General features: G+C 31.3%; 1 protein-coding gene across 1 annotated transcript in view; it reads right to left on the reverse strand.

Moving 5' to 3' along the window:
- LOC137624810 (metalloreductase STEAP4-like) overlaps positions 1–7197 on the reverse strand; it is a 61468-nt gene extending 54271 nt beyond the window's left edge. The window contains exons 1-2 of the mRNA XM_068355762.1: positions 7193–7197; positions 5272–5685 (exon numbers count right to left, since the gene is read on the reverse strand). Of these exons, the coding sequence (XP_068211863.1) occupies positions 5272–5685; positions 7193–7197 (419 nt within the window). The remainder of the gene's footprint in view (positions 1–5271; positions 5686–7192) is intronic.
- Positions 7198–15000: the final 7803 nt, after the last annotated feature.

Consider the following 15000-nt stretch of genomic DNA (forward strand, 5'->3'; position numbering starts at 1 on the left):
CCTCAAGCCATAGTAGTTAACATTCATACCATGCAAATTATACATGTTCAATGAGTGGTTTCACATACCTGTTGAGCAGAGGTTTTTTGTTGATATAATTTCTCTCTCTCTCTCTCTCTCTCTCTCTCTCTCTCTCTCTCAAGACAGGAACTTCTGGAAGCGCTTTACGATCAGTTAAAAGTACGGTTCAGAGGCCCGATCCCGTTTTCTATTCTTTGGGTTCCGTTGGCTTTGACCTTGGGGTAACTTTTGTAATTGTTTGATCAAGCCGTTTGCGGACGGCCAAAGAAAAGTGGGAGTAACATTGATTTACAGACAGATCAATCTGCCAAGTAACGGCTGTTAGCTGTGAATCGCGAACTTTAAAGATGGGAAAGAAAGATGACAGACAGACAGACAGACACACACACACACACACACACACACACATATATATATATATATATATATATTCACAAACAGAAGTTCAAACTTACTTACAACGAATATTTTTATGTTGACAGATCAAATTTAACGTTGATACTGATCTTAAAATGTCTTATATTGATTAATCATTACTTCTCATATAGTTTATTCATTTCCTTATTTCCTCTCCTCACTGGGCTATTTTCCCTGTTGGAGCCCTTGGGCTTATAGCATCCTGCTTTTCCATCTATGGATATAACTTAGCAAGTAATAATAATACGCATGCATATATATATATATATATATATAACTATTTGGTCCCTCGAACAAATATATTGCATGTCGTCTTCGCTATCATTATTACCAGAATTTAAATTTGGTTTATTTCGGACACATACTTTTAATAAAAAATTCCTAATAATAAGAATAATAACAATAACACAGTTCTATCATCATTTACTATCTCTCACTATCATCACCAAAAACAGTATGTCAACTTGGCTCTTATATTCTAAATTTAACAGTGAGTTATGACCTGACTATCATCATTGTTATTATTATCAATACATACACACATACATACAAACATACACCACACACAAACACACACACACATATATACATATATAAATATTATTATATATATACACATATATATATATATATATATATAAATATCATTATATATATATATGTATATGTATATGTATATATATATATATATATATAGATTTCTATTAATTATTTACTTTATTTGATGAAAATGTGATTAGCAGGAGACTATTCAAAGCAATAAATCAACAGTATTGTCCAGGAGAGAGAGAGAGAGAGAGAGAGAGAGAGAGAGAGAGAATATGTATATACATCAAAACGGGAGAACGTTGTATATGGTATATATACATATATGCGTGTTGTAAGCGTGGATACATGTATATAAGTACGCATGTATATAATCATAGATATATATTCATATATATATACATACATACATATAGATATATATATATTATTTTCTATATATATATATATATATATATATATATATTATCATTTCCTAAGCTACAACCCTAGTTGAAAAAGTAGGATGCTATAAGCCCAGGGGCCCCAACAGAGAAAATAGCCCAGTGAGGAAAGGAAACAAGGAAAAATTAATGTTTTAAGAACAGTATATATATATATATATATTTATATATATATATATGTATGTATGTATGTATATATTATATAGATAGATAGATAGATAAATTAGATAAACATAACTGTGTGCGCACACCCTGTAAAACTATATGATAACGGTTGGGATCCTATACCTATGAACATATTTTGAATTGTAATACATATAAATAAATATATACATATTTACATAAAGACTTACTTATACGCATATATACATCAATGAAAATAAATATATATACAGTATAGTGTGTGATTCGGTCACATAACTGTACACAAGTCACTGTAGGAAAAATAAATGTGCTTACCAAAGGCCTTCGCTGCAAACAAATTTAGCCCTTATACATAAACTCGCCCCTTGGCAAATACATGTTATTTAATACTAGTTTATGCGCCCCGTCAAAAAATGACTGCTTGATATTTAAGTATGCACAAACGCACAGACTGTAACAACCGTGTGTCACGCGATCGTACATAGTAACGACATTTCATTTTGTGTATATATTATGCTTGTATCTTCGCTCTCCCCTCCCACTAAAAAGAAATAACATGTATGTTTTATCTCACCGTTAACTGTTAACCGGCTGAACAGGAAATTTCCTGTTGCATTGAGTTTTTGTATATAAAGGCGAGTGTCTGTAATAAAGTTACTCAGTTGCTTTCATCCTGTCTTTGAGTCACAACCTTCTCTCAGCACGTCACCAAACACTGACAGATTCAACCCTTCCACCCCTTTCCTAACTATAACATTGCTAGTTTGGGAAATTTGAGGGAAATTGTTGTTTTCCGAAAGGTTGCCATTCAGCGTGACAGGCATATATATATATATATAGATAGATAGGCAGGAAGAAGGTATATATAAATATATATATTTTATATATATAAATATATATATATATATATACATATATATATATATATATAAATATATATATATATATTATACATATATATATATATATATATATAAATATATATATATATATATATATAAATATAATATATAAATATATATATATATATATATAAATATATATATATAAATATATATATATATATATAAATAAATATATATAAATATATATATATATATATATATATAATATATATATATATATATATATACACATATATATAGATAGATAGATAGAAGGTATATATAAATATATATATTTTATATATAAATAAATATATATATATATATATATATACATATATATATATAAATATAAATAGATAGATAGAAAATATATATAAATATATATACTTTACATATAAATACATATATATATATATATATATTACACTGCATAACCAAACACTTCCTCCATTACAAATGAGAGCTACTTTGACTTTCTTTCCCGAAATTCTAATCCGCCCAATTACGGAGGGTAACCGGGTCACTGTCCCAAGTGGAAATCAGATAAAAGTAAAGATCCGTTGGGTACCTATATAGGTTTAGGCTCTGCCTAGGTCTATAAGATATTTGGTTTTGCCCTTTTCCCTAGGCAGAGTTCCTGAGATAAGAGAGCACCCTTAGAAATGATCTGGCCATCTCGTCATTACTCACAATTACCCAGTATTAGATAGAGATTTGTCAGTTAAGACGAATTCATTGTAGAATTTTAAGATTATTTTCACATGTCATTAGATAAAGATTGGTCAGTTAAACCGAATTCTTTCTAGAATGTTAAGATTATTTTAAAATTGATAATAGTAATAATAATAATAATAATAATAATAATAATAATAATAATAACATTAGGAAAAGATTTGTCAGTTAAAACGAATTCATTGTAGAATGTTAAGATTATATTAAAATTAATAATAATAATAATAATAATAATAATAATAATAATAAAAATAATAATAATAAAAATAATAATAATAACATTCACAGTAAAATGTAAAGATGATTTACACCTTGCAATAGAAAAGATTTGTCAATCAAAAAGAATTAATTATAGTGTGTTAAGATTAATTATTTACACCAATTAAAATATTCACTCGTAAAATAAGTATGAAATTTGCTTAGCAGTTAGAACCTTAACAATTTTCAGCACTTGAGAGAGAGAGAGAGAGAGAGAGAGAGAGAGAGAGAGAGAGATGCACTTATCTATAAGGTCGATCAAAGAATTCCAAATTCGATATTTTTTACGCATCGAACCGTAAAATTAATTGGAAAAATTAACCAACGCTGATTGCCAATACACATTAACCTTCAAGTTTAGTTTAGCAAATATGTATACAATTTCTAAGGTTTCTTTACACATACATATACATATATATATATATATATATATATGTATATATATATATATATATATATGTATATATATATATATATATATGTGTATATGTATATATACGGTACATACACACACACACACACATATATATATATATATATACACAGATATATATATATATATGTGTACAAATATATATATATATATATACACAAATATATATATATATATATATATACAAATATAAATATATATATATATATATATATCAATAACACTACCTTCTCACCGATAAATCTATTTCTTCATCTTAAGTGTTAAAACACAATCAGCAAGAGACCTCATTCAAGAGATCGCCATTACCAAACTATAATTAAGAGTATAACAAGTCATTCATTTGCGCAACAATACCAAACTGATATATTATTTGAGTCTATATTAATTTTTAGCTACAAATATTGCGGTGGTAATTCGAGCGGAAAAAAAAATTAATTAACGATTAAACAATTCTAAGGTAAAAAAAAAATTGGTACTTTTACTTTTCAATTTCCCTAAAAAACTCACTTTTTAATTAACCCTCAAAAAATACCACTTATAATTCCCCTTCAAAAACTGTCAATCTTCAATTTCCTTAAAAAATCTCACTCTTTAATCAACCCTCAAAAAATGCCACTTATATTTCCTTTTCGAAAACTGTCAACCTTCAATTTTCCTAAAAAACTCACTCTTTAATTAATCCTCAAAAAATACCACTTATATTTCCCCTTCAAAAACTGTCACTCTTCAATTTCCGACTTGACAAACTATCACTTTATTTAACCTTAAAAAACCATCAAAAACTGTTATTCAATTTTCATCAAAAACTGTCACTCTTCAACTTCATTAAAAACTGTCACTCTTCAATTTTCATCAAAAACTGTCTCTCTTCAATTTCCCCCTCAAAACTGTCAGTCTTCAATTTCTCCCTTAAAAACTGTTACTTCAATTTCACGACCAAAAACTGTCACTCTACACTTTCCCCCTAAAAAAACTGTCCCTCTTTTACAGTTGCTAGCGATGCAAAGGGGAGAGAAAATGAAGAGGAAGAAGTGCAGGGACGGGAGAAGAAGAAAAAGAAGAAGGAAGAAAAAAACTTCACACTATAATATCCATACGCGACAGTGACAATTGTTCATCTCGCATACCTTGAAATTTAATACAGGAAATTTGGAGGAAGATAGACAGCAGTTGGTGATGGGAGGGAAGAACAATGTTTTATAGTCACAAATGGAGTGGGCTGATAAGCTAATCCTACCTCCTGGAGAGTTAGCGCAATGGATGCAAGGGGCTCTAGCAACTGCTCATGAGCCAACTGATAATAGGACTAAAATGGAGCTAAATCTGGTGAGAACGATAATGAACCACAGTAAAACCTGGTGAGAGCGATAATGAACCACAGCAAAACCTGGTGAGAGCGATAATGAACCACAGCAAAACCTGGTGAGAGCGATAATGAACCACAGCAAAACCTGGTGAGAGCGATAATGAACCACAGCAAAACCTGGTGAGAGCGATAATGAACCACAGCAAACCTGGTGAGAGCGATAATGAACCACAGCAAAACCTGGTGAGAGCGATAATGACCACAGCAAAACCTGGTGTGAGCGATAATGAACCACAGTAAAACCTGGTGAGAGCGATAATGAACCACAGCAAAACCTGGTGAGAGCGATAATGAACCCCAGTCAAACCTGGTGAGAACGATAATGAACCCCAGTCAAACCTGGTGAGAGCGATAATGAACCACAGCAAAACCTGGTGAGAGCGATAATGAACCCCAGTCAAACCTGGTGAGAGCGATAATGAACCCCAGTCAAACCTGGTGAGAGCGATAATGAACCCCAGTCAAACCTGGTGAGAGCGATAATGAACCCCAGTCAAACCTGGTGAGAGCGATAATGAACCACAGGAAAACCTGGTGAGAGCGATAATGAACCACAGTAAAAGCGATAATGAACCACAGTAAAACCTAAGACAAAATCAAATCATTATTTTTCTTTCATAAACATATGACTAGTCCACTTACTTTCGTAACCTATCACCTGCTTACATCAGACCATTGGAAAATATGTTGCAAATGTAGAATCACCTTGATTTCATGAGAAACCCATTAGGCCTTCTTCAATTGCAAAAAAGATTGGCTTATTGAGAAACTCTTTTTAAGATTTTCGGTGATCAATCTATTCTAGAGAAGTGTTTGAATTCTTTCATTCTACCTTGTTTCGAGTATTGTTCTCCTGTCTGGTCTTCAGGTGCTGATTCTCATTTCAATTTGTTTTCATTACTTCTTACATCGTTTATTCATTTCCTTGTTTCATTTCCTCACTGGGCTATTTTTTCTTGTGGGATCCCTTGGACTTGAAGCATTCTTGCCTTACCAACTTGGGTTGTAACTTGGCTAGTAATAATAATAATAATTTCTGTATCCGGCCATAACAATATAATGGGTTTCGTTAATATTTACGGAAGTTATTTAATTTCATATTTTATTAGGTCTTATCTATACAAATAGGCCTTTATGCCCTTCGTCCCCTATAAATAATAAAGAGCAACAAATCTGGCTTAACATGTAAATATAAATTTCTTTCCGGTCACGATGAGCAGCGCTGGCAGACGTATATCTACTCAGTCTTTCCCCGTTCATTATTATTATTATTAATTGCTTAGCTAGAACCCTAGTTAGAAAAGCGGAATGCTATAAGCCCAGGGGCTCCAACAGGGAAAATAGCCCAGTGAGGAAAGGAAAGAGGAAAAAATAAATATTTTAAGAATAACATTAAAACAAATATCTCCTATATAAACTATAAAAACTTTAACGAAACAAGAGGAAGAGAAATTAGATAGAATAGTGTGCCCGAGTGTACCCTCAAGCAAGGGTAAGGGAAGAGGAGTAATCATACCCCGAGAGGAAAGGGGGAGGGGGTGGGAAGGGCATAATCTTTAAATATCTGGCCACCACTTTTTACGGGTCGCATACACTACTGTTAAATGATTATTATACGCAACTTTCTAGAACAAAATAAAAATCATTTTTACTATTATAGACATTTTTTTTTTAATTTCACGTTATTAAGACCTTCAAGTTTCATAACAATTCTTCTCTACCTTCCAGAACGCAGATACTCCCGGTCACTTATTTCCTAAAAATTATAAAATTACCGCTCTATAAAGATTAAACTCTCACCGATAGTTAAAACATTCACTCATCCATCGCACCAAACAATTGAGGATCAGTATTTATAAATCTTTTTTATATTTTCATGAATCTCTCTTGAACAAAGTTGACATAAGCTTTCGGTCAACCACACCAAGAACTATTTTCCTACTGCATTTTGGCAGAGAAGAGTTGTGCGCATTGAAGCAAGAGTGCGCAGGCGCAAAAGCAGCCGTTGTTAATAGGAAAAGTTATACAGACCAGATTTCCATCTCTCTCTCTCTCTCTCTCTCTCTCTCTCTCTCTCTCTCTCTCTCCTATCTTTGCAAGTAACCTCTGCATTCAAGGGAATTATAAATATCTGTTAAGTATCTCTGCTAATCCTTTTCAAAATTACTAACATCAATAAAATTACCGTAACCTATTTCAAGCTTTGGATCTCTATCTCAACTTATGTGTTCCCGTCTTTCAATAATTTCCTCCCTTAAAGAAAGTATAGGTCTGACACCCCCAATCTCTCTGCTTTTTTTTTTTTTTTTTTTGGGGGGGGGGGCCCTGCCAGTCCTGGCCAGTCCTTATAGCATTTGGATATACTGATTTCTAACTTTACAAGTCGTCCTAGAGATGACCAGTGCATCATGTGTTGCTAGCATGCCCCTAGGCGGTCACCTATGAAATTGTGTGTGTGTATATATATATATATATATATATATACATACATATATATATATATATATACATACATATATATATATATATATATACACATATATATACATATATACATATATACATATATATATATACACACATACACACACACACACACACACATATATATATATATATATATCTATATACCCTCCACAGCAAATTGAAAAATTCTGTGGGTCGTAAAATTCTAACCAACTTTCTCTTTTGACTCTTAGCTATTTTAAGCATCTATTCTACGAGAAGGTCACTCCACAACCAAACCATTGTTCTCTAGTCTTGGGTAGTGCCATAGCCTCTGTATCATAGTCTTCCACTGTCTAGGGTTAGAGTTCTCTTTCTTGTGGGTACACACAGGCACGATATTTTGTTTTTTTAGTTCCATTCCTCACTGGTTTTTTTCCCTGTTGGAGCCCTTGGATTTAAAGCATCCTGCTTTTCCAAATAAGGCTGTAGCTTAGGAAGAAGTAGTAGTAATAATAATAATAATAATAATAATAATAATAATAACGATTCTGGGTAAAAGGTAGGTGCAAATATGTACAAATATACACAAGCGTGTGTGTGTGGGGAGGGGGGTGTGGCACTCCCTATGATTACATTTTCCCTCAAAATGTCAAAGGGTAACTGCGATTTCATATCTCTCTTTCTGTCTTTCTCGGATAAAGGAAGTTTCCACATTCTCCAAAGGTGAATGACCTCGTACACCAAGAGAGCAAAAAAAAAAAAAAAAAATCAGTAGGAAAACCAAACAAGACTGAGAGCGATCGGGCATTAAAAGAGAAAGTTAAATCAAGTTGAATTATGCCTTTCAAGATAGATAAGTAGGCGGGTAGGAAAAATGAGGAATAGTAGGGTAACAATGATAAATGATAAATAATTGAAAATGGGTAACAATCTCCCTATATAATAAAGAAAAAGTCTCTCTCTCTCTCTCTCTCTCTCTCTCTCTCTATATATATATATATATATGTGTGTGTGTGTGTATATATATATATTAGAGAGAGAGAGAGAGAGAGAGAGAGAGAGAGAGAGAGAAATTTCAAGTCACCCCGAGCAGGCATTGTCACCCCTATAACTACTCGGTCTCTCCCGGTCCCTTGATTAGTGTGAAGAGGAAGAAGTGTCTGGATATATATATATATATATATATATATATCTTTCGGGTCACGCTGAGCTTCATTACCCAATAGCCATATCTCAGCGAGAGGAATCACTCCGATAAGTACACTCGGAAACTGCAACTGCCGCGTTGTAGTTAGGAAATGGGAAGGGGGTGGGAAGGGTTGAATCTGTGCGTATGTGCATATTCACCTAAGTATTTAGCTGTCAAAACTTTACAGAGAAAAAAATCAGTAATAATCATTTTCATATTCTACCCGAAATATAAGTCAGCCGTTTATCATATAGTTCAACCCTTTACAAAAACTTGTATGAATCAAACAGTTAATATTGGATATAATTTCTCAACAAAGAGAACGGTGAACAAACCCTCTGGCTGACTTTGTTTGGAAAAGAAATAAATAACATTGGTCGTGCTCAGCGATGCAAGGAAGAGTTAACTGCTCACTTCCATGCGTTCATGCATATATATATATATATATATATTTATTTATATATATATTTATATACACACGCAAATAAATATATATATATATATATATATATACACACATATATATACATACATACATATATATATATACATATATATATACATGCATACATACATACATATATATATATATATATATATATAATATTGGTCCAGAAGGCTGAGTGGGAAGGTGGGGCAATATTTTTTCATGTCCATAAGCATTGATAAAATCTGTTTTAATGCTGTCATTGTACTCAAAATATTTCATTTTATTTGTTCAGCACTTATATAGTTTATTTATTTCCTCTTTTCCTTTCCTCACTGGGGTATTATTCCCTGTTGAAGATCTTGGGTTTATAGCATCATGCTATACCAACTAGGGTTGCAGCTTAGGAAATAATAATAATAATAATAATAATAATAATAATAATAATAATAATAATGGAAGGCATCAAAGACCTCAAGTTAATTTATTATATCATCAATTAACTAATGAAATTTAACATTTAATTTCACCGGATAAGAGAAATTAATTAGCCAAAATTCTCGAATGGAATATGATCACGACTTCGTATAGGGAAGATTGTTTACCTAGTAGTCTCTCCGTGACACAGTTGCCATGTCATGATTAAAAAAATGCATTATGGAGACTTTAAAAAAGCGCCAAGTACAAAATATGGAATATTTACAATGCAAAAGTTTGAGAACAGACTAAATAAGATGCTTAAGTGATATGTGGCTATGTATAAAAAAGCAGTAGAGACTAGAGAAGAGAAAAAGATGCAAAAAAAAAAAAAAATAAATAAATAAATAAACAAATAAAAATAAATAAATAAAAACACTAACATGCAACTCTGCAGTGGCCGGACATTTTGTCAATAGAAATTTCTCCCTCAACATTCAGTCTGTTTCTTCCTAAAAATAGCAAAAAAAAAAAATATTCACACACGCGTGTATATATATATATATATATATATGTGTGTGTGTGTGTGTGTGTGTGTATTAATTCATTCATCAAAAATTTTTGGTGATCACTCTATCCTTAGTAATTTTTTTTTTTTTTCATTTATTCATTCTACTTTGTTTTGAATATTGTTCGCGTTCCTTATCTTTGGCTGAGGATTCTCATCTTCACTCTAGGAAAGAAACTTTTGGTCTAATAAATTCCTTAATCCTGACCTTGATATTAATCTCTAGCAACGCCGTCCAGTTGATTCGATATGTGTGTAGCGTAAGATTTTTCATAACTCTGACCATCCTTTGCATTCAGATCTTCGCAGATTGTACCCTTCAGTTCGTAATACTATACTCAATTTTCTTTAATGAGGCGCATTTGCACCGACTCACAGTGGTGCCCTTTTAGCTCGGAAAATTTCACTGCTCTCTGATTGGTTAGAATTATCTTGTCCAACCAATCGACGATCAGGAAACTTATCCGAGCTAAAAGGGCACCGCTGGGAGTCCGTGCAAATCTGCCTCACTAAAAAAATACGACTATAAGCATGCAGTTGATTCTATCAGCCATGCGTTCACCTTCATCATAAAACTCAATACTAACCCAGTATTATCGAAGTTTTATTCCAGCTGTGACCAGACTGTGGAATGATCTTTCCATTATTCATTTACTTATTCATCCATCTATTTATTTCCCTATTTCCTTTCCTCATTGGGCTATTTTTCCCTTAGGGAGCCGTTGGGTTTATAGCATATCACTTTTCCAACTATGGTTGTAGCTTGGCTAATAATAATAATAATCTGTCTGTTGTAACGTTGAAACATCAAACTTTCAGTACAAGTCTCGTTTTGTAGTTTATAAAAGACTTGTCTATCTTAAGATTGTTATTGGCCTTAAAATATTTTTTTTCCTTATTCATTACTTATTTATGTATAATTTATTTGCTATTCCATAATTTCCTTTCCTCACTGGGCTACTTTCCCAGTTGGAACCTATGGGCTTAGAGTAGTAGTAGTAATATTTTTGTACATACATATAAGAAATAAATACATTCTTACACTGTATATATATATATATATATATATATATATATAAATATATATATACCCATACATACATACATACATATATATATATATATATATATATAAATATATATATATACACACACACATATATATATATAAATATATCGGGGTATGACTACTTCCTCCCCCCCTACCCGAGGGAAGGGGAGAGGTGGCGTGACCGGAAAGAAATATCTAAATATATAGCCCAACACATGCTTTTTATTATATAGGGGAAATTATGATTATTATTATTATTATTATTATTATTATTATTATTATTATCATTATCATTATTATTCGAAAAGACAGCTACAAACCTTAAAAAAAACCGTAATTTTAATCGGAAATTCTCCGTAAAAATATACTGTTCTCAGCCGTATTTCAGTAAAAACAACCGACCGTAATTTCTACCCTACTCTGTTATTATCTTCTATGGGTTGGTGACCGTAATGTCACTCCTTTACGTCAATATAACCGTTTTTAAAAACGGTAAATGCATGGCAACATTTATTCCAGGACTTTTTTTTTCTTTTTTAAATAGTATAGGGAGAGCCGACCTTCACATTAAAAGAAAACTATGTGAAAAGAATAAGTCACAATAGAGAAACCTTAAAAAGTAAAAGAAATTAAGACAGGTGACAAAGAAAAAAAAAAAAACTCAAGTAATTATGAAGAAAGGTCACAGGGAATAAGAGAATTTTGGGAAATGAATGGAAATGACAAGTCAAAAAGGACATGACCCACCCTCTATTATTAACCATTATCCAAGAATGACCCCGTTAATCAGAATTCTAAAGAACTTTCCCCATTATTCTCAGTGACAATTTCGCTTTATCGGGGTCAAGGTTCAGTTAACACTCGCAGGTGTGAAATAGCGTTCCTTTGAAAAAAAAAAAAAAAAAATCTGGTTCACAAACGCCATTGCAGCCTGTATATTTATTTCTGTTTATCTATAATAATAATAATAATAATAATAATAATAATAATAATAACAACAGCAACAGCAAAAACAACAACAACAACAACAACAATAATAATAATAATCGTCCTTATATAATAAAGAGCAAGCAATATAACGACAATCCTCCACAAATTGCCCAAACTGCCATGTTGTAGTTAGGAAAGGGGGAGGGGATGGGAGGTCTTGAATCTGTGCCTGTGCATATCTATCTATATGTTCAGCCATTATTTTGACTGGTTGCGTACACTGGCAATGCTAATAATATATTTGAGGAAAAGTCGTCATGTTATCACTGTGGACCTATTAAACTAAATAAATGACTATAATAACTGTGAATTTGTTTATTAAATATTATAGATGACTATAATAACTATGGATTTATTCATTAAATTATATAAATGACTATAATAAAGTTAATTATTACCACATGACACCATAAATTCATCAATGGTAATTAAAACAATTTTGGTAAGCCGTTTATTGTCTTCAAGCTTGACTTTTTTAAAGTTCTGATAATTTCATCTTAATTTTGCAAAGTATGAAAAATCATTTCATGGGATTTATAGGAACCAAAATTGCCACCTGACGCAAGAATTCCTTCAAAACAGACTTATTGATCAATTAAGGCTACTGGCAAGTTCTTACGTTTGTTTACAAACATAATCAATGAAATTTGTGAGTAACTTATGAATGAATTAACATCGTATTATTGTTTCGCTTCTGCCGTACGTTCTTCTACATTTTTTTTTCTTTTCCTGTCAATTTCTAATTTCTAAACGATACGTAAACAAAATCTAAGCGCGAGAATAATAATAATAATAATAATAATAGTGGCTCAAATACATTGAAATTGTGTAGTTCTGTTGTTAATAAGAATATGTATATTTTGTTGGTCATTAAACTATATACCCTAACGGAAGCAACTAAAAAAAAAAAAAAAAAAAAAAAAAAAAAAAAAATCGATCCAGTATCATTACTCACAAGTTGTAAATGGGTATCATAACATATTTGGAGTCGCGATAAGGCGTTCGACCAGGGTTGCCATATGTACGATAATTATCGTACACGAACTATTATTTTGGGTCCGGTACGATGTACGATACATACCTTAGGTGTATATATATATATATATATATATATATAAATAATGCGTTAATTAAACAATTATGCTAAAATACCTTGAAATAAGTCATTATGTTACTCCTTAACAATTATATTGAAAGTGTGTACGATAACTTTGGTTAAAAAACGATAATTTTAAGGCTTATGAACGATAATCCAGTGGAAATCACTTGGTAACCCTGCCGGTTAGGCTATCACTCTTATAATAATAGTAACAGTAATAATAATAGTCACGTTGACGCATACAAGACGACAAAGGAAACAAAGCCATTTAGTTTCCAAGGCAAATCTGTGGTTTTGGTCGATCAATTAACGTTCGTTTATATCAACCTGTGCGAGATGAATGCAAGTTTATTCAACAAGAAGACAAGTTTTTATATAGACAGTTGAGCGTAAAAATGACAGATTTCAAGCAGTATAAAACATGCTATAGCAAGCTTCAGCAGGTTTCTATTATCAGTGCAGGGAAGAGCGAGATATGAGAAAAGAAATAATGTTACAGTGTTCGAGTGTGTATAAAACACCTATTATTATTATTATTACAAGCTACGCTACAACCTAAGTTGGAAAAACAGGATGCTACAATCCCAAGGGCTCCAACAGGGACAGTAGCCCAGTGAGGAAATGGAACAAGGAAGTAAATAAACTACAAAAAAAAAGTAAGGAAACATTATAATAAAATATCTAAAGAACAATAACATTAAAATACATCTTACACACATAAGCTATGGAAGAGAAATAAGATAGAACAGTGTGCTTGAGTGTACCCTCAAGCAATATTAGGCTTTACGCAAAAAGGCAAAGCTGCAAGCAATAACTAAGTGTCAAATAGTACGTGGAAATCATCATCATCATTATCATTATTATCATCATTATTACCTACTTACTTACTAAGCTACAACCCTAGTTGGAAAGGCAGGATGCTATAAGCCCATTTGCTCCAAAAGGGAAAAATAGATCAGTGAGGAAAGGAAACAAGGAAATAGACTACAATCAAGAGGACATAATGAATCAACATTGAAACTATTATCATCAGAATTACTAACATTATCAAAATGATTAAAATCAAACAAAGACATGGCAGAGGATGAAGAATTAAAATACATTATACGAAGTCCAATACCACATGTTGCTTTTTTAAACATAATTATATAAAAATGAAAAAAAATTCCTTCTAGATGTTCTTTATAGATATAAATACAAACTATTATCACAGCTACAGAGAAGTGTACTTATTTGAATAAAATACTAAAATCATTATTATTTAAATGGTTAAAATTATAATTATTAAAATTATAATTTTTTTTATTATTGTTATTATTATCATTATTATTATTATTATTGTTGTTGTTGTTGTTGTTGTTGTTGAAAACTATTAATTAAAATTATTGAATAAGAATTTTAAAAATCTTAATATTTCCAATAATAATAATAATAATAATAATAATAATAATAATAATAATAATAACAACAACAATAACAATAATAATAATAATAATAATAATAATTTCATTCTAATAATAGTTTGATTAATATTCATAACTTTAATAATTCTAATACGTTC

This window comes from Palaemon carinicauda, chromosome 31, assembly GCF_036898095.1.
Source record: "Palaemon carinicauda isolate YSFRI2023 chromosome 31, ASM3689809v2, whole genome shotgun sequence".
Taxonomy (NCBI): domain Eukaryota; kingdom Metazoa; phylum Arthropoda; class Malacostraca; order Decapoda; family Palaemonidae; genus Palaemon; species Palaemon carinicauda.